This window comes from Euwallacea fornicatus, chromosome 23 (genome assembly GCF_040115645.1).
Source record: "Euwallacea fornicatus isolate EFF26 chromosome 23, ASM4011564v1, whole genome shotgun sequence".
Taxonomy (NCBI): domain Eukaryota; kingdom Metazoa; phylum Arthropoda; class Insecta; order Coleoptera; family Curculionidae; genus Euwallacea; species Euwallacea fornicatus.
In genome coordinates this window covers 1995647-2021006 of record NC_089563.1, presented here as the reverse complement: position 1 = coordinate 2021006, position 25360 = coordinate 1995647, and the positions used below count along the sequence as shown (strand labels likewise).

General features: G+C 37.8%; 6 protein-coding genes across 12 annotated transcripts in view; 3 read left to right on the top strand and 3 right to left on the bottom strand.

Moving 5' to 3' along the window:
* The window catches only part of GIIIspla2 (Phospholipase A2 group III), a 39396-nt gene extending 35817 nt beyond the window's left edge, over window positions 1-3579 (top strand). The window contains exon 6 of the mRNA XM_066295528.1: window positions 3288-3579. Within this exon, the coding sequence (XP_066151625.1) occupies window positions 3288-3480 (193 nt within the window). The 3' untranslated portion in view covers window positions 3481-3579. The remainder of the gene's footprint in view (window positions 1-3287) is intronic.
* A 2282-nt stretch (window positions 3580-5861) lies between these two features.
* LOC136346426 (uncharacterized) lies at window positions 5862-8339 on the bottom strand. The gene is made up of 6 exons (XM_066295558.1): window positions 8033-8339; window positions 7185-7436; window positions 6538-7127; window positions 6330-6488; window positions 6065-6281; window positions 5862-6011 (listed from the first exon to the last, which is right to left on the bottom strand). Exons 1-6 carry the CDS (start codon window positions 8147-8149, stop codon window positions 5970-5972), a joined length of 1377 nt encoding a protein of 458 aa, XP_066151655.1. The 5' UTR covers window positions 8150-8339; the 3' UTR covers window positions 5862-5969.
* Window positions 8340-8533: 194 nt separating this feature from the next.
* LOC136346425 (dynein regulatory complex subunit 2) lies at window positions 8534-13501 on the bottom strand. The gene is made up of 6 exons (XM_066295557.1): window positions 13331-13501; window positions 13029-13281; window positions 12756-12979; window positions 9761-9958; window positions 9027-9432; window positions 8534-8977 (listed from the first exon to the last, which is right to left on the bottom strand). The coding sequence occupies exons 1-6, from the start codon at window positions 13472-13474 to the stop codon at window positions 8589-8591; spliced, it is 1614 nt and encodes a 537-aa protein (XP_066151654.1). The 5' UTR covers window positions 13475-13501; the 3' UTR covers window positions 8534-8588.
* Window positions 11691-12754, top strand: Obp59a (Odorant-binding protein 59a). Its single transcript, XM_066295560.1, has 5 exons — window positions 11691-11824; window positions 11873-12059; window positions 12109-12344; window positions 12397-12523; window positions 12573-12754. Exons 1-5 carry the CDS (start codon window positions 11771-11773, stop codon window positions 12677-12679), a joined length of 711 nt encoding a protein of 236 aa, XP_066151657.1. The 5' UTR covers window positions 11691-11770; the 3' UTR covers window positions 12680-12754.
* Window positions 13502-13685: 184 nt separating the features above from the next.
* LOC136346398 (serine-enriched protein-like) lies at window positions 13686-19100 on the bottom strand. 7 transcript variants are annotated; one of them, XM_066295509.1, is made up of 9 exons: window positions 18911-19100; window positions 18061-18304; window positions 17898-18008; window positions 17682-17717; window positions 16929-17046; window positions 16723-16880; window positions 16523-16670; window positions 16302-16468; window positions 13686-16202 (listed from the first exon to the last, which is right to left on the bottom strand). In XM_066295509.1, the coding sequence occupies exons 2-9, from the start codon at window positions 18289-18291 to the stop codon at window positions 16023-16025; spliced, it is 1149 nt and encodes a 382-aa protein (XP_066151606.1). In that variant the 5' UTR covers window positions 18292-18304; window positions 18911-19100; the 3' UTR covers window positions 13686-16022. The 7 variants fall into 7 exon arrangements, with proteins under 7 accessions (XP_066151606.1, XP_066151605.1, XP_066151608.1 ...); XM_066295508.1 differs by having other exon boundaries at window positions 18061-18291; XM_066295511.1 differs by having other exon boundaries at window positions 13686-16198; window positions 18061-18291.
* Window positions 19101-19803: 703 nt separating this feature from the next.
* LOC136346513 (uncharacterized) lies at window positions 19804-23769 on the top strand. Its single transcript, XM_066295712.1, has 19 exons — window positions 19804-20004; window positions 20059-20307; window positions 20701-20827; window positions 20882-21006; window positions 21057-21182; window positions 21232-21257; window positions 21312-21393; window positions 21452-21476; window positions 21525-21694; window positions 21750-21929; window positions 21985-22155; window positions 22211-22393; window positions 22449-22624; window positions 22680-22820; window positions 22872-22992; window positions 23061-23198; window positions 23256-23313; window positions 23372-23546; window positions 23605-23769. Exons 1-19 carry the CDS (start codon window positions 19923-19925, stop codon window positions 23767-23769), a joined length of 2520 nt encoding a protein of 839 aa, XP_066151809.1. The 5' UTR covers window positions 19804-19922.
* The last annotated feature ends 1591 nt before the right edge of the window (window positions 23770-25360 follow it).

Below are 25360 nucleotides of genomic sequence, written 5' to 3'. Positions count from 1 at the left end.
CGGTCTCTGTCAGTTAACTTTGGGTTTCGCCCACTATTCCTCTTCGCCGATGATGTTTTGTTATACTTTGTGTATGCTGACATTACCGTGGACACTGTCGATCGTGCAACGTTAAACAATTCAGCTGTTTTCGTTACAGACGCTCCTGCTAATCGAGCACCAACGATTTGCCCTCTTTTGAAATCTGAGAGATCACACATTTCATCGATATTTTGTTTTGATCTTTGCAAAAAAAAGCGAGTAAAACCATGAAACATAACCTACAAGACTTGGCACATAAACTGTGCAACATCTACGCCTTGCTGTATTTACGCGGAAGCAGCGTTGCTAATATGCAAATATATGTATTTGATCGCATGGTGTTCATATTATTTTGTCCATCCCCTGTATATTTAATAAATATTCACATTCCTAGCAATCGATTTGTTGATCGAATCCTGCCCTGCACGATCTGTGTGGAAAACAGCAGGCAGCAGGACCGACAGATATAACAACTGTTAGTTTAAAGTGTATATTCTCACATTTTACTTTCGTCATCGTTCTGGGTTCCTGCTACACGGATCGCGCAATTTCGCGGTGTTTTGTAGGTGGAGCCACAACAGGAGGATCTGGCAGCGAGATCCTGCGAAGCAGAATGCCGCGGTCGGCCCACTGATTCTCGCGATGGAGATGCAGGAAACGGAAGCAAAATGCGTTATCTTCGGCGTGTATTGGGGTCTACTGTGGCGCCAAGACACTCGTTACGCGGCTCCTGATTCATTGTTGGCGTTAAATAATTTACGAATATTACAATATCGTTACGTAACGAATTATGTCACTTATCTGCCAGGTAGCGCGAGCACTCTGCGATTGTTCCAAATTCAAATTACTTATCGGTTCAAGGCACTTAATTTTGTATTGGGAATTGCGGGGAACTCGGGCAGGAACGAGCTTCGATTAGGGCGTGGCGAGAAGATCGGTAATTCGATGAAATTTTCAGTCGTTTTATTTTATGATAAAACACGCATGTTTATAACGGGTAAATTCGCAAGTGCGAAATTTGCACGACACCCCGAGGCCCTCCTTAACCTACTTGGAGGGAAAGACTCAAATCTACCAGCGGTGCGATACGTCGACGAGGACGTTCTATATTCCTAATGGATGGATAAATTAAATAGAACGACGCTCGTTATTGAGCCATCACTGTTAAAGCGCCTCTATGCAATCGAAATAATTATTAATAAAGAGAATAAATATCGCAATTAGCTGCAGTATTGCCCTGCCGCGAATTAAAACTTCGGTGCTTCCAAGTGACACCAAGTGATGCGACTTGGAGGGACAGAATAATAAAAATATTAGCAAGGATCCGAGAAATACAATTCTCGCCTAGAAGAGGTCGAGACTTTTCAAGAACGGCACCCGTTTAGCATTTCATACGTCATTTTCATAATTAATATGTATAATAAAGATGAAGGCACTATCAACCTTAACATTTTCTGTATGGTCTAGTTAATTTAATTCTGTTGTAAATAATAGCCATAAGCGGCGCGTTGCGATCCTGCAGGAATAATGATTCTTCACCAAATTGTCCAGAATTTCGAATATTTGCGGTGTTGCACACGGCTGAATTATCCAAGAATTCGATGATATCGATACGAAAACGTGCAAAAAGCTTTCTGACGCCTTTTGCAAAAGTATTAATCGTAAGGCGAAAGATGGCAACTATGCTATAGCCTCCAAACATTCAAATCGCTTTACAGCCTCTTTTGCGAGCCCCGAGCACATCAACCTCAGTACGGGAACAATCCGCAAGGCGAAACACTGTACGGCGTGCATATACAGGGTTTTACAATATACCAAAAAATCGATGTGCCGGGTGATTCAAGAAGATGACTCACCTTTATAACTTTTTTATTTTTAAAGTTATTAAGTTGAAATATGGAGGGAAGCTATATGGGCATAGAGCCGATTGAATGACGTTGATGGAGTTTACCTAGATGCTTCGGTTTAACCTGAAATGATCTCGATTTCGATCTTTAAATGTACCCTAATAAATTTTCCTTTTTTGGAATCTAGACGTCTTTTCTAGTCTAACAATATGTCATTTGAAAAATATATAAATATTTTTTGGGCTTTTATCATGTCGAGCTACGCCACTGAGGTCTACGTATTAGGTGCAATTTAGGTCAGAATTATGGGGAAAATACTAATTTGTGATTTTATTGAGTACTTTTTCTTTTGCAAGCAATTTCAATGCAAAAAACAGGTTTTCCCATTTATCTTACGTTTCTCAAATGGCAACGTAGTGGTTCAGTGCTATTTTCTAAAAGACAACTTTTTTATATCAAATACAACGTATGCTTATTTAGAATGTTGTAAATAAGAACAGAACTGTAGCATTTCAACTGGTCTACGAGGAGGAGCGTCACTCTGCCGCAAAGAGCAGTGTATGTAGAGAGGGCTCAAAGAAAAAGAAAGTACTCGTCACCATAGCTACAGTTTAACTACAAGAGGACTGAAAAAGAACTAAAACATTTCTTTTTACCCGTCGAACTAAAGCTACTTTCTGCTTGAATTTTCTAGAATTTCCCTTGAAATCAACCATCGCTTTTCTTGCTGAAGTCCGCCTCTGCGATTTATAATCAAAACCAACCAAACCTACTCCTGAGGGCAAAGAAAACGATCCCAACATCAACACCGAAAGATTTATTATCGTTCTCGTTAACATGCCGTTAAATATTCTTTCGATTGTACTCTGTATCATAATTTTAGCCATCATTAATATTCGGTTGTTCCGCCTTTGCTCTTCTGTTAGTTGGTCTGATTATGCCGATGTCGGAAAGAGCCCAGATAGATACGATTAATTGCTGCAACGCCGGAAAGTTTATGGTGTCCTTCAATGGCATGGTTGTGGGCATGTATTCTAAATGAAAACCATGATTAAAATCGAAATTTTGAGGCTTATTATGCTTAAAAAACAAACCGTCCAGTATCATAAATCATCTTCGCTGATTGTTTCTTTTAACGATTTTATGGCCCGAACAAATTGGCTGAATATTAAATTGGGAAGATAAAGGTCTGCAGACAAGAAAAAGAGATTTTAATTTCAACCTCTCGATGGTTTTTGTCTTTTATGCCCCAGTTGTTCTGCAAGTAGCCATAAACCAAATAAACGTCCACCGCACTGGTCATCATCGGAACATCATAAACCTATCGGGCACAAGAAAGCCCGACTTCAAGTGGCCATTTGATCCATATTTTATTGCCAACTTAAGGAATTTTATGATTACATTTAGCCTTTGTTCCAGATTCCGGGCGTGTCTGAAGACAGTACGCACCAGCGATGCCAACTTGGTAGGGAAATTGTTTTTCAATGTGGTGCAGACACAGTGCTTCGTCCTCAAGCCCAAGAAAAAGTGCGTAAGGACCTCTTGGTGGGGCAAATGCGAGAAACATAAAACGGTGAAACAGGCTATTATCAGGAATAATAGGCCCTTTTAGGCTGTGGACGGAAAACGGGAATAATCAAACATGTATAAATTTGTAGAAACGATTGTACTTAATTGATTAAAGATAGAAGATAATATAAGGTAATTAGGAGACATGGTGTTTTATTTCTGAGAATGATTAAACAACTTCAGGTTATTACCTTAAGGGTTGTTTCGATAATATGGGACACCGGAGCTGTCTTAAATGAATCGAAAACCCTGTCCAATGGTACAAAAAGGAAGCAGCTCCATTTTTAACATTTATGACAAGTTAGGTCCAACGGTCCCATTTGAGTCTACAGGAAAAATCTGAAAAAAGTACTTAAACTTCACGAGCAATTAGAACTTATAAATTTGCTTGGATCGTTAAGTGGGTTTGTTCAGTATTTTTGATTCCCTATTAATCTCGACAATAAGTGGCAATAAATTAGCGAAAGCAGCTGACACATTCAAATTTGCTAGTGTAAACATGGTCAATTTGTTCCAAGTCTGAGGCGAAGCAGCATCCTACTAAAGCTGCTGATCAGCTCGCATGCTAGTTTCAGCTATTTGAGACTACTCATATAGGGCATAGCTTAACGGATGGTGAGAAATGAAATGGATGGATTATGAGCTTGTTTTAAGAAAAATACTTCATATCAAGGCATGTACTGAATTGCTTGCATTTTGATTTATAGTCGGCCAAAATTGGTAGTAAAAATCGTTTTAGCGTTATTCATAAATTGAAATAATTATTATTTAAAATTCTCTACAAGACGTTACTTTTTTCGTAGTCGCACTCGATATTTTACATCCGAGCTTTTTTCACGATAGTTTTAGATTGCATTCATTAACTTCATTCAATCTCTTATGTCTTTTATTCACTTTTTTGCCTCTTCAGTTTTTTTTCATTAACAAAAACAGTTTAAGAGATGTTTGCAAAAATGTCTAACCATATTCGTCCCTATTAAACTGAGGATATGATAAAACAGCAGGATAGTGAATTGTTGAAAAATTGTAAAAGCTTGTCAAACCATCGGAAATATTCTTGAAATTTTTCATTGCGTCCGATAGTCCGTAAGAAGGGTAGAATCTTGTATTTTGGCAGGAGGACATTTTCAGCAATGACTTTGATTATAATCCAAATTGATGGTTTTAATTTTTACAAATGTATACCTCTTAAAATATTGTTTTCAATAAAAAAAAAACTGAATAGGCGAAAAAGTTAAAAAAAAGACATAAAACGTTAAATGAAGTTAACGAATAAAATTTAAAAATGCTATAAAAGAGTTTTGATGAAAAATATTATATTCAGAGCGACCACCAAAAAAGTAACGCCCTGTAGAGTATTTTAAATAATTGTTACTTCACTTCGTATTGCTAGAACGATTGTTACTGCCACTTCTAAGTTAATTATCTTTACAAATAACATATACACCATAAAATAATACAACAAAAACATAATAATAAGAGAAATTAATGAAAATCGGAATAAAGAGGAAGCTTCGCACCCCCTAAACCGATATGGCAGCAATTTAGGACATGCCTTTAGGCAAAGTTTTTATCTTAAAATAAGCTCACGATTTACCCATTCAAGCTTTTACCATCCGCGAGGAAACAACCTGTAGATATTTTTTCACAGAAGTGTAGTTTGCCGGAGCTTTTCGCGTCGGCGGCACAAATTTTCAAAATTTTCTTTTATCTTCTTCACGATGTTGTGCCGCTTTCGGCAGTGAATTAGCATTGAAATTAAAATGATATATAGTGATACCTGCACTACTTTTACGGTAGACAGAGATGAATTTTTTCATTAGATAAAAACTTCAATTTATTTTCAGCCAGAGCTTTTCATTTGGGGGGTTACGCCTTCTGAAACTTGCATAATCCGATGTCTGTTTTTTTTTCTTTCTATTGCACGGCTACTCGCGACACTAAATTCTAAGGAAAATTGAGAGAACAGCTCACATTTTAAAATAACTTATAGTGACCAGTCGAGGGAAATTATCATTATTTGAAAAGCATAGATGCTTACGTCACCAAAAAAGTAACCTTCCAGACAGTTTCATTTGGGAATTAGTAGTTCTCAATTTAAGTGAGTGAGTGCTCTGAAGACTCTAACTTGATAAACTTTTGTGATGCTTTTCTGCTCTACACGATTTACGGATTTTTACTTCTGCTTAAAATCGGCATTATAGATCGCTCTATATGCACTCTCTGAGTCGTCAGATAACTTCTTAGGTGAGGATTAATTATCACAGGAGAATCTCTAATGAGAAAAGCATAATGGATACCATCGATGAGGTAATTAATGAAAAACTTACGTTGATTCTTAAATTAATCAAGTAACAATTTCAGTTGCCTTGATTTACCATGTCAAAATTGATATTTTATGAAATTTTTGGAAAAAACTATACATGGAGATTGATATTTTATTCTTCAAAATTACAAACTCAGTCTATGCCTAATTTAATACCCAAATTAGTAAGTATAACGAAAAATAATCAAACTTAACATCTCGGGCCTCTAAGGATTATAATTGGGATCCTTCTCGCCTCTATGCTGAAACTAAAAATCCATCAGAAACTGAAATCCTGCCAAACCAATAACGCCTTTCTCACCCTATAATGAAATCTCAAATCGCTCCCTTTCTCGCAAGTAAACAAACACATGGTACATTGTAACTTATTCCAAGTCTTCATGTGTTTCTTCAAATGGTGCAAAACATCAGTTTTGACTCTGTACAGACGATTGCAGTAAACACACATATACTTCAAGTCTTCAAAAGATGTAACTGAATTTTTCACTTTGTGTACTGTTTCATGTCTCGTAACCGAGCTGAAATTCCAAAATTTATTTCTCTTCTGACCACAAAATAGACAATACCCTTTCCAGTTGTTCTTGTAAGGGCAAAATTTGCAGCTAAAACGGCCATATTTGTTTACAGGGTTTTCGTGGACTAACACGTGATTGATTAACCCTTCTTTCCTTAGATAGGTCTGAGGGCAAATATGGCAAGCCCAACTCGATTTGTGCATAGAAATTCTGCAATCAGATTCCTGCAGAAACGGTGATTCATGAGGTTGATAATTACCTCTGTCGTGGTTCCTCACTGTCAGAGTGAGTGAGATCAATCATGATGTCTGTAGTAGGTTCTTTGTTGTTATTTGTGTTGTACTTTTCTATATAATGGCCATCAGATATGTCGCTTATATCGTTGATTAAAAGTGTTTCTCCCTCGTTTACTCCATCAACAACCCCACCGCGAGTATCATCGTCCTTATCTATTCCTGGGGTTTCTTCTTCCTCATCGAATATCGAAATACTGTTTTGGCTTTTAATAGTTTTAGTACATTCCTCTTCATCGTCTTCATCTGATATCAGTATTGCATCATCTCTCGCGATGGCCCTTTCGTGTTCTTCATTGAATTCATCATCCGAGTCCAATAAATCTATTGAATCTTGTCGTTGGAACACAGACTCTCGGTAGCAATGATTGCTGTTACGGAGGTTTCTCAAAAAATTACCAATGTGACTCTGAGTTAGAGCTTGAAGTTCATTTCTGGAACAATATATTTCCAGAATTTCATCACAGGCAATGCAACACTTTTTAAAATTGTATATCCGCAGAACCCATGACCAGCAAGTTCCACAGATCACTTCTTCAGTTGCTTCAAATTTCGTCTAAAAAAGATTATCAATGGTTTTATCGTGAACTGAAGAAAGAGTTATGAAACTTACCAAAGGAGAAATACTTTCTAAGATTTCCTTTATGATTGAGCTACTATTAATATTTGATTGAGTTATACAAGCAGGTAACTTTTTGATGGAGTCAATGTCCCGTTCATGGCACAGTTTGCAGATCGGGAGTTTGTAATTTGTAGTTAAGGTATTGTAATCACTCATTACAATTTCGTTCCTCATTGCGTGAATGAAGTTTACACTGTTGGTGCAGCCGCTGCAGAGTTGGAGAAACGGGGTGATGTCAAGGTTCTGAACGAAATAATGGAAAAAGCTTTAAGGAAGAGAGATAAAGCCAGAGATGTTTGAGATTGACGTGGGAGGCAAGTTTGAAGGATGGTTTTGAAATTTCGAAGAGTCTGAATATGTATATCTACATCTAAGAGCCTCTATTTTCATTGGCCAACATCTTAGTGTTCTTAATCTGTAAATTTTCCCTGGAAGTGTCCAATTTTCAGCTAATAAATTTTGAAATTTCTCACATATTTGACATCATTGTTACTCCTTGGACATTCTTTCTTTCCTTCTTTTGCTATAGAAGATTTCGTGTCAATATTTTAAGATCCTTAAGGGAACTTTTTAGCTGCCAGTGGCCCATTTTTAAAACAATAAATATTCATGTTCGCTAGATATGGAATTCGTGGTCACTACAGCTAAAATTTTTAATCAAATCCAGTTCTCTAGGAACATGGATTTTTCTGGATGGTTTAAGTCAAGTGGAATGAATTTGGGCATCTGCGATTAGTCTATATCAGAGAGTGCAGTTCAATTTCCTCACCTCAGGGGCACTGTTTTGCTCTACACCTACTCTATAGATTCGCTTTATTAACGATGTTTGTCGTGCTTACCATTCCCGGAAAAATCTCCGATAAACTTTTCCTCAAGCTTGTTGCATTTTCCCAGTCATGCGAAATCGGTTGAGGAACGTCTATTAAACACAATCTGCAAAATCTTTTTTGGCTCATAATGCCAAATTGAATATTTTAAGCAAATTTTCCGTAAAATATTGCGTAAATGATGGCACTACTGAGGGCAAAAAAGGCACAGACTTCTTTGTAAATAATAATTCGTTATGGAGATCTTCGAGAAAAATGCTCACCTGAGCATGTTTTAAGTGATATAAAGTCGCACTCCTAGAAACGAGAATGCGAAGTTATTTTCTTGGATTTGTTTATGTTAAAAAATATCGCTTTTTGTGGCACCTTTGTCACTTTTTTAAAGATATTTCAGGCAGTTCACAAACACTGCAAAAACGGATGCTTTTTGTCACTGCAGGAGTAGTATTGAAACAAATCGAAACCCAGAACCTAACAAGAGAAACATACCTGAACGAACTTAAGCTTCTAGCATATTAGCAAAAACTATTTATTTAAAACGAACGAATTAGAATTGTTACATGTAGACTTAAAGCATGATTCTGTGCAATGGAACCGGAGACGCCTTCTTTTTTGGATTAACTATCATTGATGCAGTACTGTTGGGTATGGTCTTGGCCAGAGCTGCAGCCTCCAACACGGCTCTAATCATCCCTTTCAAGTGCTCATTTTCCTTCTCCAATGTCGCCCTTTCCTGTTTTAGCTCAACGATGTCCACTTCAGCCTTGTTGTAAACCATCCAGAAGTTTTCCATTTTCTCTAAGTCTTCATAGCAAGCATCCAAGAAGTTTCTTCTAGTGCCTTTAGTGGTCGCATTTGAGGAATCTTGAGATTGTTCGGCCTGGACTTTTACTTCTCGAATTACGGCCGATTTAGAGCTTTTTGTTTGTTTCAGAAAAGGTTTGCTTAGCAGTTCGTCTAGAATTACTGAAGAAAATAAATCAGGAGTAATTTTTCAAAAACTCACCTGCAGAATTGTCGATTTCCAAAGCTTTTTGCAGCAATTTCTCATCATCAGTCATTACAACTTCTCCACCAAGTTCGTTTTCAGGGCTATCCCTTTCAACCACTACCACACTCACCCATTTCATGACCCTTTCTCTCTCCGTTTCATACTTTTGACAAGTGCGAGAAAGTGATAGTAAATGTCTACCACTTTCAGAGAGCTGCACTAAATGGTTGAGGATCTCATTTGAGGTGGCTGTTAAATATCTCAGCTGCTTTTCATCCAACGCCAGGTCTTGTTTCAATGTATTTTTCACACTGAGGAATTTGGCTTTCAGGAACGTCTCTTCGGCCTCTAGGGAGTTCACTTTGTCGGATTTTTGTTTAACCAAATCTTCGTGGTGGATGGTTAAAGTTTTGAAAATGTCCTGAAATTTATTATCTTTAAAAGTATTTTAAATGAGTATTTCCTGGTATAAAATCTTTCAAATTGCTTATAAAACACGTATAAAACTGTCGTCAAATAATATAATTTTGTAATCAAACTGGTGGTTTGTTATTATCGTCCTAGTTTTATTTTTCTTTTAATGAATTCCGCTATAATTAACTGGTACTTAGTGCGTTTGTTTTATAAACACAACTTTGAAAAATTACCTTATTAATATCTCACAAACCGTACCTCTTCCTAGTAAAATCAACAAGCTCTCGAGGAAGTAAATTGCTTATAAACCTGTCATCGGAAAGCTATAACTTTACCTCTTCTCGAATTATTCTCTCCTCGTTATTTCGGATTTCCTCGGCGCTTTCCGCATCAATCCTGCGTAATTCCTGCAAATGGCTTCGGCGAATGTCCGTCCTTTGAACGTACGAACGGATTACTTTCAAGATTTGCGACCAAAGGGCCTTTTCCGTTTCCTGACGTATTTTACGTAGGGTTCGAAGGGCCGAATTATTCTGAAAAGAGATAAAGTCAGCAAATGTTCTTAGAGGTAAATGACGATTTGAATAACACAAAAAAATTTAAAAATTGAGACCTCGTTTGGATTCGTTTTAGGCATTTTTTCAGCATATTTAATGAAGATTCTCATTTTTCTTGCCAATATGGTGAATACGTTTCTTTCCAAGAAAAGCATCAAAATTCATAGGAACCTTATATAGTTTGAATGGCTACTTGAAGTTTCGTAACAGATTAATGTTATTACTGTGTTAATTGAATTACCATATTTCCTGAAATATTGAATATTGTAATTATAAACACCAATTACCTATTATTTGATTTTGTGACGTAATAAATCCATTCATAGGCGGCAAGCACGAATTGTTTTACTTAACAGAAATGGAAAATTCGAATTGTTAATACGCTATTATCTATGAATGATAACTGCGATCCATCTCCTGGAGCCTAAAATGTCTGGACCCAATTGTTTGGAAAATTCTCAGTAAGATTCCGAATTGGAAGTAATTAGTTCCTGTTCGATTCTTCAAATAATTTTAGCTGAAATTAGTCAGTACATGCATGCACTGCATATGAACGTAATTTTGATGACATATGAGAGTTTTATAATACAAAATACATTAAAAAAATTTTTAATATGATCCCATTGGCCGAAATCAGTGGCAATTAATCAAAGTTATGAGATTGTATGAGTTTGGTATTCCCGTAAAAAGACTCTTAACCGTATGTTAAATACTAAAAACGACGTATCTGTAATGAAAATACCGCAAATAGCGTAGAGAACATACAAAAATAATGTCAGTCGGCTATATAAACGAACGTCTTATTAAGCTTTCTTTAACAAATAGTGGAGGTTGAAAATTTATTCAAAAAAAAGAAAATATTAAATTTTTTCACAAGGGGTTGGAGATTTTCTTAACGAAAATTTTGAGGTGTTTCGGACTGTAAATGAGACATACGCATTACTGGAAAAACATATTTTTTAGCTTTTCTATTGGCGCTCCCACTTTCATTCAGGGCACATTTTTTCAGAAAACTTATTCTATTTTTTTTATTTGGAAACGATTGATCTGATGCAAAAACCTCACGAGAGACTATTTCCTCAGAATTGAACAAGGAACTCAAGAGTAATTTTCACAACAACCAGTAGCGTAACACTTTCGCTGAAAAAATATCCCCTAGCATGGAGGTAGGCACGGCACTGGAAAAATCAAACAAAAAATTTCCAGTAAAACTTGTGCATCGTTTATAGTCGTCAACACCTTCAAAATTCCGTTAAAATATCCCCAGCTCTTTTTAAATAAATTTAATATTTTCCGTTTTTTTAATTGAATTTGAACCTCTTGTATCTGTTAAAGGAACCCTCATTGGACATTGGTGTATATAGCAAATTGACATTTTTTTTTATCGTTCAATACGCTATTGAAGTTATGTGGATTAAAACTGAAACACCCCGTAAATTGTATTACGGCGGTCAAACCAATCATCCACCATTAAAACGCCCGTCTTCAGAAGTTTTTTTCTTCGACCTTTCCCACAGGATCTAATTAAGGACAAAAATACGTATTTATTTCCAGTCATCACGAACATTAATTTATCATAAAAACCGGATATCGAATTTGACAAACAACTATCAAACAAACAAAACCATCTGCTCTAATTTGCCATAGATCCTCTCATTTGACCAATTTTCTAATTAATAACATTATTACGCAGATGACCAATATAAAATACATTGTTAGCATCAATGTCTTTTACCAGTAGCCATTGAACTGTATTTTATGCAGCCTTGATGTGGAAAAAAAACTGAAATGAAACTTCTTTATGTCCTTTTGTTGGTAGTGTTACTAACGGAGTTTAACCAGGTCAGTACCTAAAACATTAATATCCGATCTATCAAAACGAGATTTCAGGCCCTCCAATGTGGAGTTTCTAGGCTCAACAACGAGCAGTTCAGGAAAGTCCTTGCAGAGTGCGTCAAAGACAATCAGACTTTCGGAGATATCTTGAATTTGGCATCCGACATGTCTGGCGATGAAAGTGAGGATGGAGGAAGTGACTCTTCCGCATCTTCAGATGAAGAACCGCCAGCCACTCGTGGTACGATTGGAAACTTTTTTCAGGCATAAATTTGAAGCAATGTTTCCAGTTACTCCTAGAACTGTAAGCCAAAGCAGCATTAGAAACAATCTGAAGGCTACATTTATGCGATCAAACAGGGCTAGGAGATCTGGCGACTCCAACAACCAGAAAAGCAGAAATAGTTTCTCCAACGTTGCGAACACCGAGGCGACTACCCCAATGGAGAATCAAGGAAAGGCCAATGATGTGGGGGCTTCTGGGGAAATATGCACTTGGCAGTGCATATTTGAAAAACTTGAGTTGGTGAGACGATCATATATTGTAAGCCCTTAATTAAGAATTAGGAATTTATCAGAGTGACTCCAACGGACTTCCTGACCACTATAAATTTGCCTCCTCTATAGTGAACTCAGCATCTAGAAGAGAAACGAGGGACTTTTTACAAGAAACCGTAGATGAATGCTTTCAGATGGTTGCGAAAAGTATGTTTCTCTAATTAGAGATTTATTTTATACTGAATTTTCTTCATAGCTGATTCCGCCAATCCGTGCGAATTTTCATCGAAATTGACAGGATGTTTAGCGGAGAAGGGGAGGACCAATTGCGAAGACTGGCCTACAGGGAATATTCCATTTTAACGTCGCCTCTTATTTGCATTACATATCTATGTATATTATTATTACTATTAACGCTAATAAACTGCTAACAACTTACTATTTGCTCTTCTTCATAAAGCCGCTTACTATATTTCTCCCAACCATCCTTCAACTGCCTTGCAGCTTTGAATTCCTGGCCATAAATAACTGTCTTCAAGTAGCTAGCTTCAGATTCAGCTGATTGTAAAATGGTATTTTTTTCTTTTTGGGCTTGGTTAAGCAAGTCATCAAGTTCTTCTTGGTACTGCGATTGCAGTTTGTTAACATAATCATTCTGATTTTCTGTCGAATAATCGGATTAGTCTGAACTGACGAACGCACAGAGGCTTACCAATGATGAGGTCCAAATGGATGGAATGAGAGTTGAAATTGTTTGAATACTGCTCCTCTGCTTCTTCTAGTTCATTCATTAATGTGCCAATTCTCTTGTTTTTGTCTTCCAGAACTCGTTCAATGAGACTCTTCAAATAGTCAACTTCCTCTTTCATTTCTTTTACTTTTATTTTTCGCATTATTTGGTGCCAATTTTGGTTTATTTTGGCGAGATTTAGGCGGGAAAATATCTCCTCTTTTTTTATTTTTTTCTGCAATTCAATTACTTATTTATCCAAAAGTAACGGGCGCATTACATACTTTCATGAAAGTGCTAATGAGTTGCTCCTTTCTTCTTCGCGCTTCCTCCTCCATTTCGGCCTTATGTTGAAGGTACCTTGCTCGTTCTTCATCAGACATTCTAGCCAGTTTATTGGCCAAGGATTTCTTCTTTTTACCAGCCATCTTCGAGATACTAACTTTTAAGATAACACAACTGAACAAGTCTAATGATGAAAGGTGTTGTTTGTTAGGTTGCCAACTGACTAATGAAGAATCGATTTTGATGAGTTTCTTGGTTGGCGTTATTTGATGGTTTGATCGATAAGTTACGAAATAAGGATAGTTATGGGAATGATGATAATTAAAACTAAATTATTTGTACATAAATAAATATATATTTAATAACATTTTAGCCCACGCTGATTTTACTGTAGCATCAAGCAGCTAATTAGGTTTGCACAAGAGTTACTTAATTAAGGTTTTGTCCTCTCCGTACTGTAAATTACAATGTATAAAATAGACAAAATATTTCGAACATTGAAAAACAAACTCTACTTTTTGAATACCTCACATTTTGATATCATATTTCTTAAATTTAACTTACGGGAAGCAAGGCTTAATCACATTAATCAATTTGCCAGTTTCATTCACAATTGCATCAGAACTGCGCCGCTTTTCTACACTTCGGAAAGCACAGAAATTTATCAGCCGCTCAGAAATTTCATTTGGCATCGAGGAGCTTTCTACTGCTGAGTAAATTAAACAATTCACGAAACAACATCAAAGACAATCAACAACATTAACATCAGTTTGTATAAAATTTATACAAAGCCACCGGCAGTTTAGATTGCCAGCGCCATGGAAACGAAAATTCTATCCATTACTTTAATGCGCATAACCAGTTTATCGAGTAAAGTAGTACCAAATACTAAGTGAGTACCTTGTTAAATACTTAAGATTGTGAACTTAGATAATATACTTCATTACATTAATAAACGGACATTATTAGGGTAATTATAATGTATCCACTGGCGAGTCCTTCAAAAGGGCAAAAAAGGACAGGAAGGTTTTGAGTGGGTTTTACAAGACATTACAGAAGACCACTAAGGAAACAATTGCTGATATCGTCGTTATTGCTGTGGACCCTAATGAATGTTAAAATCGCCCATTGTGTTATTAAGCACAAAAATCCCCAATGAAATGGATCGGAGGATCTTATTGACTTATGTTGTTACTCAGCTGCCGAAGGGTTAATTTTCTATATTTCTATATTTAGAGAAATATTAACATCCACCATACGGAGATCTCTCAGATATAAACATATCAGATTTAACAATGATAATTTTTTTTTTATCAATTAAGAGGTTCATGGTCCAGTAAAGCAGCACACAGCCCAATTTCCTTTAGTTTTGTGTGAAATCTTCGGGCTAAGACAGTTAAGGCTACTTTACCTTTTATTGTGCAGTACTTGAGCTATTAAGGTTAATTGTACGTTATTTGATTGGTGTCGATGAATCGCATGTCGTACATAGAAATTTCCTTAAAATCATTTTTTTTGCATACATTATTGCTGATGACTGTCAAAATGTTAAAAATTAAACTTTAAATTGAGCTAGAAGTTTGCTAATTATCAATTTTTTTTTAATTGTTTTGCAGTCGCAGGAGGGATATTTCCTGAGTTTGGAAGGAATCGAAGAAGTGAAACATTTTACTACAGCACAGAATTTAACAATTATGTCAAGTTGTTAATGATCTGACCTTTACAGCACTTCAAGTGTATCAAGATGCTTGTTGCAGGTGCTTTTTTATATGTAAATCAGAGGGCATTGGCCTTCTGAACTTGTGATGAAAACAACCACCTTCGATAACGACTAATTCTGTTCCAAATAAATATTTGATTTGTTACTGTTTGTTACATGTTTGATATTCAGTAATCCATCGGTTATATACTCAGTTACTTCATTCGCAAACATTTCTGCTATTGTATACATTTTCAGTTCAACTCTCATTTATCTAGAAATTTTCCTTGAAAACCTCTTCGCCACTCTCCAAATACTCGTTCATCCTCTCGAGTTCAAATTTTCTTTTAATTGCTTAGAGTGAAGAAACGCTTTTCACAGCAATTCATCTTTTCCTTTGAAAAATATGTTATAGAATTTTTTGTCTTAATCTGGTGCGTTTGATTCTTCATATTGTTTCATCCGCATTAATATTTTCCTATCAGGCAATTTACGTACACTTTGGCGGTCGCTGAAGGTTAATTCAAGAATTCTTGAAAATGCTGTGAACCATTCTCTTTTCACATGAAACTCGAATTAATTCTCAATTCGAACGGATCGCAACAATGGCTCATTCTTCTCCAACGAATTCCCTCCTGTTCTTCAATTAGCACATACGCAAAAACTTAAATCAGAACCTCTGTTGACTCCATCACACGATCCATTAACCCTGTTCGCCATCCCTACAACTCACTAAACTCCTCTTTGCACGTAATTTTCTTCATGATAATGATGAAGGTGAAGGTATGAGCGGGTGAGGGCTGCGTACTGCTATGAGCACAAGGCGAGGCTGCTGACACCATCACTGTAGGTGGTGAGTGTATTTTAGCGTGATGCGGACTAGAACTAACTGAGGCAGTGTGACTTGTACCACTAGAGGGTGAAACACAATAGGTAGGATAGGAGGACCCGGGAGGTGGGACTGAAGGACGGTATTTACCAGTGGCCTTATGTTAATTGGAGTTATAATGCTTGCCGTCGGGAAAAACCATTTCGAATGACTCGGAGGAGCTCAAAGTGGTGACGGAGCCGTAAGGATCCAAGCTGCTCTGGACACTCATTGATCGCCCCTGGTCATGGCGTCTTATTCGATTTGGGGAGAGCTTACTGGAGTCTGTGCACAGGGGGTCTGCCTACAAAGAGTAGTGATAGAGAATCGGAGAGGCACAACGAAAAGCTCCTAGGCCTGCGAATACCTAAGCTGCAAAAGGGGGTAATGCAAGACACTGCACCTGATAAGCCAGAGCGTTCATGAGGATGTTGTTCGGCACTAGACCCAGAGGGTAAATCTCTTGCATAACCATAGTCGCCGGGATCTTCTTGAATTGGATGTATTCCAAGAAGTTACCTATGACATCTTTGAGGCTTGTAGTGGGGTTGTTGTCGCAGTATTTCTTACCTTTGATGTCACGCACTATTAACATCTTGGCAGACAAATAAAGCAGTGTTTTACCCCACATCAAAGCTGCTTGAAATTTGGTGAATTCATCAGCCTGAAGTTCGTCTCTAACTAATATCAACCGCACCACATGTTGGGGTAAAAGGGTAAATGATCCTAAATTGAGCACTTCATTGCCATGCTCGTCTACGAATTCCAGCACCTGCGAGCCATTTGGAGTCAATACTCGACAAATATCTAATCATAAAATTTACCTTCTGCACAAGCGACTTGGTGCACTTATACTGGATGTACCTCTCAGCAGAAGCTAACAATGCACAGACAGTGTCAACGGTGATGCAACACTGAACGAACCCTGCACAGGCCTTGCGTAACTCGTCCAAACCATAGTAATCAGCAGCGTTCATTACACCTAAGAGAGCTGATCAACCAAAATTCTTCAAACTTGAAAAGCGCCTACCGAGTAAGGTTCTGGGCTGCAGGGTCACACATCCAGTGTGGATGTACTCTATGAGCTGTCTGAAGACATCTGGTTCGAATTCTTCTATTATCATGGTTTGGTGCTGCTGAGATTGAGGCTGAGAAAAATAGAATTTTAGAGTGATTTTCAGAGTTTTGGAGTGGGAGGTGCTTAATTGAGACTCAACGTCATGCAATAGCAAAGAAAGCAATTCTATATATTTATTAGATGTATTATGTATGTTAGATATTATATACTATTTAAAATTAGGAAATAGGGCATCTAAATTCCCTAGCATGCAGATGGTCAGCAATATACAATAACCTGCAGATCTTTACAATATTTACATGGTGATTTTTTACGGTGACTGTAGGAGGTGAGGTAGTATAGAAAGTTTGGAGATTTTACAGAACATTTTCGGTTACTCAGCTCTTTTAACTTTAATAAGCTGTTCATGCAAATATTATATCGTGAAGGTACAATTTCTTGATATGTGAATTAATGATAGTCCACGAGTAGTAACAGAGTCGTAATTTATTGAAAAGTAATATAAATACTTGAGTTTTCAAGTTTGCTGCCATGCGAAGCATTTAATTATATTTGATTAGGCTCACTAAAGTATTTATTATTGGTTCCTATCATGAGCAACTATCATAAATATCTCCTTATAATGATATCTATATCTACGTCTTACTATTTAAAGAGTAAAAGCAAACATGGTTATTTCTCATTGGAGGGAAGTGAATGTTTTACCTCTTGGATGGGGGCCAGCTGCTGGATGTGGCCTCTCTAGATATATAATACATAACAAGGATTATTCACTATTTTTGGGCCCTAAGCTAGAGCTATAATGCAGCTATGTTTAGTCTCTAGTTCTTCCTCGTCTATACAATAGATGATTAGCAAATGTACATATAAACACTATGTGTTTGCTAATCGTCCTTAGTCTCAGCGTATTTTACAACCTACCTGTTGGGAGGCATTCTGAAGATTCAATAAGGGTTCAGAGGACCTCTTCAGAAACAACCGTAGCTTGTTTTCTTTCGGAGGAGGTTCTTTCTTACGTTGAGGACTTGGCGCCTGTTAAACAGCACCTCAAATCGAGCGCACGAATTTAAAAGGATAGAGCTACCTGATAGAGCATTTTATGAAAAACCCTCGATCGCGCAGCTAAGACCGCTTTGACTGCGCAGACGGGCTCTCGTGTCTCGCCCACTAAAAAAGTGACATCGCAGAGTTCTGGCATGGAAGCGAGGAACTTCATGTCCTCGGCCAGTCCTGACTTGTTTTCAAACGTGCTGAGGTCAGGCTCGGCCTCGCCCATAGTGATGTAGTTCGCAGGTAGCAACACGCTTTCCGGCATCTAGGACAACAAACTGGGACACTTTTGCAAATATTTCACCGACTGTCAATAAGTAAATTCTCTATGTTTTGAATGGTGCAATTCACATAGATTATTAGTGATTCATATCTAAGTTTTTTAGTAAGATTTCACTGAAATATTTTCTCTGCTCAGAGAGAACCTTCTAAAGTGCCCTTTGGCAATCATCTCTATGTGGATACAAAACATAATATCCCGGATTTAAGTTTGATACAAAACTGTTCATTATCGACCTTAATGAAAAAATAGGTAGATAACTAGTAAGAGATTAATTTGGCCATATTTCGTCGAAACAACCTGTATTTGCCTGGAATTAAAACTTTTTAATTGATTGAAGGGGTTTTCAGTTCCGAATGGTTATTCGCAATTTAGAAATACTGTCAACCAATACGCTACCATAAAAATCTGCCAAAATTATTATGGAACTTCTCGATCACCTCATGTTGTGCTAATAACTGTATTCCCTGAAAACCAGGCTACGCCACTGATTCTAATTGAATCTAACACATCAAAGAATTTTTTGCAAAATCCGCCACCTGAAAGTGGATTTGAACTATTCAGGGTCGTTCTGTGGGGGGACGACAAAGGGCAATCAAATTACCTGTTGATTTTTGATATAATCACACCACTAATCGGAAAAACCAAAATAAAGCGAACTTAAAGGAAATAACGGTTTCACAAAACCGGCACTTGACTTCCACGGATCTCTTAAGCTGATTCTAGGTTTCTCAGTAGCATCATAGAAATCAGTCAAACTTTCCAGGGAAAACTGTTGAGTTTTTCCAAACGGATGATCCACGAGTAATTTTGCGAATGCGCCAACTTAACGATCTCTAGATAAATCTTCCAGGGGCGCGGCTGTTATGACATGATAGGGAAAATGCTTATGCTTGATGTTATTTACTCACAGATAAATGTACAGGGTATCAAAACAGTCTGGATATAGCCGAGCAGTTTCGCAGAAACTGGCGATCTGTCAAAACCCACAACGAAGCCCTTAAAACTCCTTTAGTTTCAGTTTTTAAAAATCTACAGGGCGTTCTAAAGGGAATATTTCGAGTTTTGGAATGACAGCAATATGGGAAAAACAAAGAAATGGGGTGATTTGACCAATTAATGAATTCTAAATTATTTTCAACTAAATTGTTACTAAACTACAAAATTGGTTAAAATTTCATATAATCGAAAATTTAACGACAAGCGACAGGCTGCAAGCTTTCTTTCAGATTTCGAAACTTGTAGACAATACGGCATACCCATTAGTCGGAAAGGTATTCTCATTAATGAGCGATAAAACGGGAGATTCTGTGAAAAAATACGGAGTTTTTAGGACAGAATCATGGAATAACTAAAAAGAATAATTTTATATATATTTTTTTGGGAAAACGTAAAGATCGCTCCTCGACATTGGTAGGGCAGTATTAACAGCGATTAGGTGAATAAAAATACCTTAATTACCTATCCTAGCTATGTCAGTCTAAACAATGACCATTTTGTCAAAATTTTTAAGAAAGTCAGACTTTAGTCATTAGGCTTCAGCCGAATATGGGCGCCAAATTCTCGTTGTTTTAGGCACTAAATTATATATTATCAGATAAAATTACAAGTTTAAAATGGACGAAACAGTAAAAAATGAGTTTCTCTTCTACACCAGATTGGCCAGGCGCTTGGTGGTGAATCTCTCGGAATCCAGTGGTAAACGCTATTGTCCCTCATTTCTAAATTTATTCTCACCAATGACGTTTCTAGATCGAATATTGGCAGTAGCATGGATAAGAAAATTCTTAGACGAAAATACTGGGAACGAGAGGCTGCGCACAATATACCTTAAGCTGCTCCTTTCTTGCCTGCAGCGCAAAAGGCTTTCAGGCATCTTCACAAAAGATCCTCACTCTTATGAACTCATAAAAAGTGTCCCTCCGGACATCGATGTTGGGACCCCTTCTAAAGCCTCTCCTGCAGCCTCCGCAATGGAGGAGGACGCAAATGCCCGACCAGGTAAAACTTTAAAAGAGGAAAATTTTCATACGATCGAGTATGAAGAGGCTGAAGAGGAAAATAAAGAAAGGGCTGCCAGTGGTGGAGAGGAACATGAGTTTGTAACCTCTAAAGCTAAAGAAATGACCGAGGTTATCGAATCGTTCAAACGTGAGAAGATCGGCTAAGCCAGAAAGAAACCTTCAGATAAGTTAGCTGCGAGATTATATCGATGGTTTATTGCCTCAGTAGCGTATTCTGTTTCTGAGAGCTATCCGGAAGTTTTCCAAATTGCAATGATGAAGAGGAATTTTCTATTTTAATTGTTGGAATATATTTAACATTTTCTTGAAATTGATTGATGATGAAAATTATTAAATTTTTTCAGCTATAATAGTTCAATTAAATCCACAGGTTTGGATCATGAACAGACTGATACCGAACGTAGAGACATCGATACTAAACTTCTCAGATCTCCCTGTAGAGTTTGCCCGTCTTGTAGACCATCATCTAAAAACGGCAAATGTGCCACACATGAAGAGTAAGTTTAAGGAAAGAAATTCTCTAGAGTTTTTCCAAATCTCGAATTTCACAGATTGTTCAAGCCTAATTCTTCAAAAGGAAAAATGTATATTTCCCAATTTGATTATGAGCCCGAAGATGCGGTTTGTGCCCATAATTTTGTTCCCGAAAAATCTGAAGTAGGTTATAGAGATCCAGGTGAGAAGTTGAATATTGAAAGATTGCTTCCAACTATTATTTTCTTGTAGAGCATGGAACGGAGGTTGAGAAGGGGGTACGGAAACAAGAATCACCTCTGGGGTATCAAAAATCACCTCAAAGTGCCGAAATCATGGAGGAAGCTGACTGTAGCTTTTATGTTTTCCAGGAAGCTGGTAAGTTCCAAATTTATATACTAGCGGGTTGTTTGATTTTGTTTTTAAGGAGAAATGGATTTATTCGACGAAGCGGTATGAATAACTTCAACTTTTTATAAAGTTTTAATTAAGGAACGCTCAAATTAGCCCCCGGAATTGGTATATCCAAACATGGATCAGCACACACTTCCAAGACCTGCAGAACCTTCTGTCCATCCCTCATTTGAAGGTTTTCTTTAGTATATCTTATAAAATTATAAAAATTTTTTTTCTTCGTTTATTTTTAGTGACACATGCCCCACCCTCAAGAAGGTATTCTTAATTAAGTCAAAATTCGCAAAACTTTAAATTAAATTTCAGTCGAGGAACTTGTCCAACACACGGCTCCACACTACAACACTTCCCTCGTTTGGAACAAGTCATGAACCCACTTTCTCCAAACCAAGAACAAGAATTTTTCAACCCTTTTCGAGGAAGAAGGGAGGCTACTGTTCAGGAAGGATCTAAGCAGCCACAGGTCCCTCTTCAGGGAAGTAGCGATTTTATTTTTCTATTATGAAAGTAGCTGAGTGATAATTTCACAGGAGGGAACTCGTAGGAAGTACCATCACCACCACCACTCAACACTCCTATCCTCCCCTCCTATGCAACCAGTAGTAAACCTGACTTCTCCAAACCAAGAACAGGAATTTTTCAATCCTTTTCGAGGGAGAAGGGAAGTTGGGGTTCGAGAACAATCTAAGCAGCCAGAGGTCCCTCTTGAGGGAAGTAGCGGTTTTATTTTTGTATTATGCAACTAGCTGAGTGATAATTTCACAGGAGGGAACTCGTAGGAAGTACCACCACTCAACACTTCTACCTTCTGTCCGTATACAACCCGTTGGAAACTCGCCCTCTCCAAACCAAGAACAAGAATTTTTCAACCCTTTTCGAGGGAAAAGGGAAGTTACGGTTAGGGAAAGATCTAAGCAGCCAGAGGTCCCTCTTCAGGGAAGTAGCGGTTTTATTTTTGTATTATGCAACTAGCTGAATGATAATTTCACAGGAGGGAACTCGTAGGAAGTACCACCACCACCACCACCACTCAACACTCCTACCCTCTCCCCGTATGCAACCAGTTGCAAGTCTGCCCTCTCCAAACCAAGAACAAGAATTTTTCAACCCTTTTCGAGGGAGAAGGCAGGTTACGGTTCGGGAACAATCTAAGCAGCCAGAGGTCCCTCTTGAGGGAAGTAGCGGTTTTATTTTTGTATTATGCAACTAGTTGAGTGATAATTTCACAGGAGGGAACTCGGAGAAAGTACCATCATCACCACTCAACACTCCTACCCTCTCCCCGTATGCAACCAGTTGCAACCCTGTCCTCTCCAAACGAAGAACAAGAATTTTTCAACCCTTTTCGAGGGAGAATGGAGACTACGGATCAGGACCGTATTGAGCAGCCGCAGTTTCCTCTTCATGTAAATAGAAGTTTTATTTTTGTGATCTGACATTATCTAAATAATAATTTCACAGGCGGGAACTCCTAAAAAGCACCAACATAGAGATCGCAGAAGGATTCGTGCAGCTTTACGACCCAGAAAGCTATTTATGGATGAATCCCAGGCTGGTCCAGAGAATGTGCCTCCTCCTGAACCATGCGTAGTTTGCGATAAGGTTTGAATTATGATGATGTCCAAGAAGCACTCTTTTGATCTATTGTTATAGGAGGAGTCCTTCAGGAAGAAGAAGTGTAGAGATAAGCATGGATCTTGGAGTCCTTGTGGAACTGACGAGGATGATGAATACTTCACCCAAGCTATGCAGACAGGGCAAGAAGCCATGTTAGGTATCTGCTTCAAATATTTAAGTGCTTAACTAACCAAGACCATCTTAACTAAGATACTAAACTTGTAGGCGACATACATATACATCAATATCCAGAAATGTACGAATTACCAGAATCGATGAGCCCACAGATTAGAGAAGGATGTAGATTGACACAAAGGCTGGTAGATGAGATGATGTTTCACGAGGAAGATGATCAGATTGCTGGCATGTCAAATTTTCAGTATTCTTATACAGAATAATGTTGCCTCAATACTCTTCCAGATGATGAAATAGTGGAGTGTTCTGGCAGTCCATGCAGCTCTCGCGCCCCGCCACAAACGTATGCTCGAATAGTGAGGCATCATTTAATAGATTTAAAAAGCAAACACTATTTTAAGGTCCAGACAAGGACAACGTACACCTGACGGTCAAGCCTTGGATCAATTTATCAAACATCGTGCAAGATCTGGACCTCAAGCAACTCAAGCAATACCGAGGCAAATTACCGCAACTGAAGAGCGCGCAATGGCTCGAGAAAGGCTCAAAGAACGTAGCCAGCAAGATCCTAAACAGGCAAATAAGATCTTGCTATCAACTGCATTTAATCGAAAAGATAATGGAAACGTTTCAGGAGGAAGGAAGATGTCCAGTTACTAGGAGTCCGCCAGATTCAACTTCAAACAGTGGTACTCAGTCTCTTTCAAGAATTGTGGAACATGCCGCTATTTCTGCGCAGAAAAATACTACTCAAAGGAGTGTTAAGAAGACCCTTTCTTATAAAAAAACTTGGCATTAAAGTAAAACTTTCTGTGTATTAATTTTATTAGTTTTTATTAAGTACCTCAAATATATCTCTTCATTTTGGCCAATACAGATGGACACTGAATTTCATAACACTCCACATGCGGGTTGCCACCCTTTGAAATCACCCAAACCGCCATTGACAACCTGCTTGTAGAGGAGTAGCCAATTTTGAAAACTCTTAAGACCGATTAACAACCATAATCAATTTACCATCCACCATAACGCAAACGTACAGAAACTGAAGAGACTCCACTAATCGACCCAACCCAACCATCAACTGGCGCATCTCATTCATGCGTCCAATCAGTGGAAGAATGCTCACAACCAACGCTGGACATTGCGTTAGCAAAGTGGTTTCGCCCCAAGTCACCTGCAGTGTTAGTGACTTCAACTACCGAAGGGTTTTCCTTCAATCGAGCCCTTTAGTTTGAGCACTAAACAATGACAACATTCAGTGACTTCAGCACCACCTGAATCTAATCCACATTAAAAAACCGAATAGAAGGTTTTTTCCAGTTTTACAATTGAAGGAGGCAGCTCCCCATACGAAATTGAAGGTAGACTCGCACTCCCAAGCTACATCTCCATCATCAGTGCATCCAGATTGAATGTTGCCGCCTATAGTCTGGGTACCATCAACTGCACAGGGTCGGACTGGACCGGCAGCGCTGGATTTGGCAAAATTGTCTGCTGGGTTTGGAACAATCCCAATACCTAGTGGTCACTCCAGCCACCAATACCTTCTGTGGTCTCAATTGGGAATATTGCTGGGGGTGCTAATTTAATTACTAAAAAATGTGGTAAGTTTGATGCGTAGAAGCTGCGAGTACCCTGTATATATTTGATATCCTACATTGGTTTGTCACATAAGTTGTGGTTAATTTGTTGAATAGAGGGGGCATGCGTATAGTGTTTACGAGCGAATAACCTAAAGATGGATGTTAGAAGAAGACTCATGATTATTCTTGTACCAAAAAGAATTGTGTGAGCACTTTTTGGTGGTTACTGAGGTAATACTACCAAGAAGAACTATAAGGTTTGTATATGAGAATATTGATCTTAAGAGGGTTTTGAGTGGACCATTTTGGTTGATCTAACGCAAAAGTATTTTACAAGTGTTTCATAAAAATTAATATCAACAAACTGCTTCAAACGTGGATTCTCTGTCTTTTCCGGGATACTCAAATTTTTATTTTTCATATCTCAGAAATTCCGGAAAATGTCGAAAGATCTGTACAAAATTAATATTTATTTCTTTTCGATCTTGGTTAAGAGAGCGATCGAGCTGTTCTTAGTACTGCGATTCAGGCTTGTTAAAAAATCATTAAGGTTTTCCAATGGGCAATTAGGTTAGGTGGAATTGAAGAAGGCGGACATACATGCTAATGATGATGTCCAAAAGAATTAAATAAGATTTGAAGTTTTTCCAGTAGTGTTCTCCTACTTGCTCCAGTCCATATATTGAAGTGTCGATTCTTTTGCCTTCCAGAACACTTTTAATGAGGTTCTCCAAATGGTCAATTTCCCCTTTTCTGCCCTGTTCTTCTTCCTCCATTTCCACCTTATGATAAAAATACCTTTTT

What these genes read in the sequence shown, in the direction of transcription:
- LOC136346426 (XM_066295558.1), bottom strand. Translation starts at nt 8,149, where the DNA reads ATGAGCCAAAAAAGATTTTGCAGATTGTGTTTAATAGACGTTCCTCAA. An exon ending in CGGAGATTTTTCCGGGAATG is followed by an intron (nt 7,437 to 8,032) that starts GTAAGCACGACA and finishes TATTTCGTTCAG; the next exon opens with AACCTTGACATCACCCCGTT. An exon ending in TAGAAAGTATTTCTCCTTTG is followed by an intron (nt 7,128 to 7,184) that starts GTAAGTTTCATA and finishes AATCTTTTTTAG; the next exon opens with ACGAAATTTGAAGCAACTGA.
- Obp59a (XM_066295560.1), top strand. Translation starts at nt 11,771, where the DNA reads ATGAAACTTCTTTATGTCCTTTTGTTGGTAGTGTTACTAACGGAGTTT. An exon ending in TACTAACGGAGTTTAACCAG is followed by an intron (nt 11,825 to 11,872) that starts GTCAGTACCTAA and finishes ACGAGATTTCAG; the next exon opens with GCCCTCCAATGTGGAGTTTC. An exon ending in TATTTGAAAAACTTGAGTTG is followed by an intron (nt 12,345 to 12,396) that starts GTGAGACGATCA and finishes GGAATTTATCAG; the next exon opens with AGTGACTCCAACGGACTTCC.
- LOC136346425 (XM_066295557.1), bottom strand. Translation starts at nt 13,474, where the DNA reads ATGGCTGGTAAAAAGAAGAAATCCTTGGCCAATAAACTGGCTAGAATG. An exon ending in TCATTAGCACTTTCATGAAA is followed by an intron (nt 13,282 to 13,330) that starts GTATGTAATGCG and finishes ATTGAATTGCAG; the next exon opens with AAAAAAATAAAAAAAGAGGA. An exon ending in AGAGAATAATTCGAGAAGAG is followed by an intron (nt 9,433 to 9,760) that starts GTAAAGTTATAG and finishes AATAAATTTCAG; the next exon opens with GACATTTTCAAAACTTTAAC.
- LOC136346398 (XM_066295509.1), bottom strand. Translation starts at nt 18,291, where the DNA reads ATGCCGGAAAGCGTGTTGCTACCTGCGAACTACATCACTATGGGCGAG. An exon ending in TTCATAAAATGCTCTATCAG is followed by an intron (nt 18,009 to 18,060) that starts GTAGCTCTATCC and finishes GCTGTTTAACAG; the next exon opens with GCGCCAAGTCCTCAACGTAA. An exon ending in CCAAGTCGCTTGTGCAGAAG is followed by an intron (nt 16,671 to 16,722) that starts GTAAATTTTATG and finishes AATGGCTCGCAG; the next exon opens with GTGCTGGAATTCGTAGACGA.
- LOC136346513 (XM_066295712.1), top strand. Translation starts at nt 19,923, where the DNA reads ATGGACGAAACAGTAAAAAATGAGTTTCTCTTCTACACCAGATTGGCC. An exon ending in GAATCTCTCGGAATCCAGTG is followed by an intron (nt 20,005 to 20,058) that starts GTAAACGCTATT and finishes TGACGTTTCTAG; the next exon opens with ATCGAATATTGGCAGTAGCA. An exon ending in AGTAGGTTATAGAGATCCAG is followed by an intron (nt 21,007 to 21,056) that starts GTGAGAAGTTGA and finishes ATTTTCTTGTAG; the next exon opens with AGCATGGAACGGAGGTTGAG.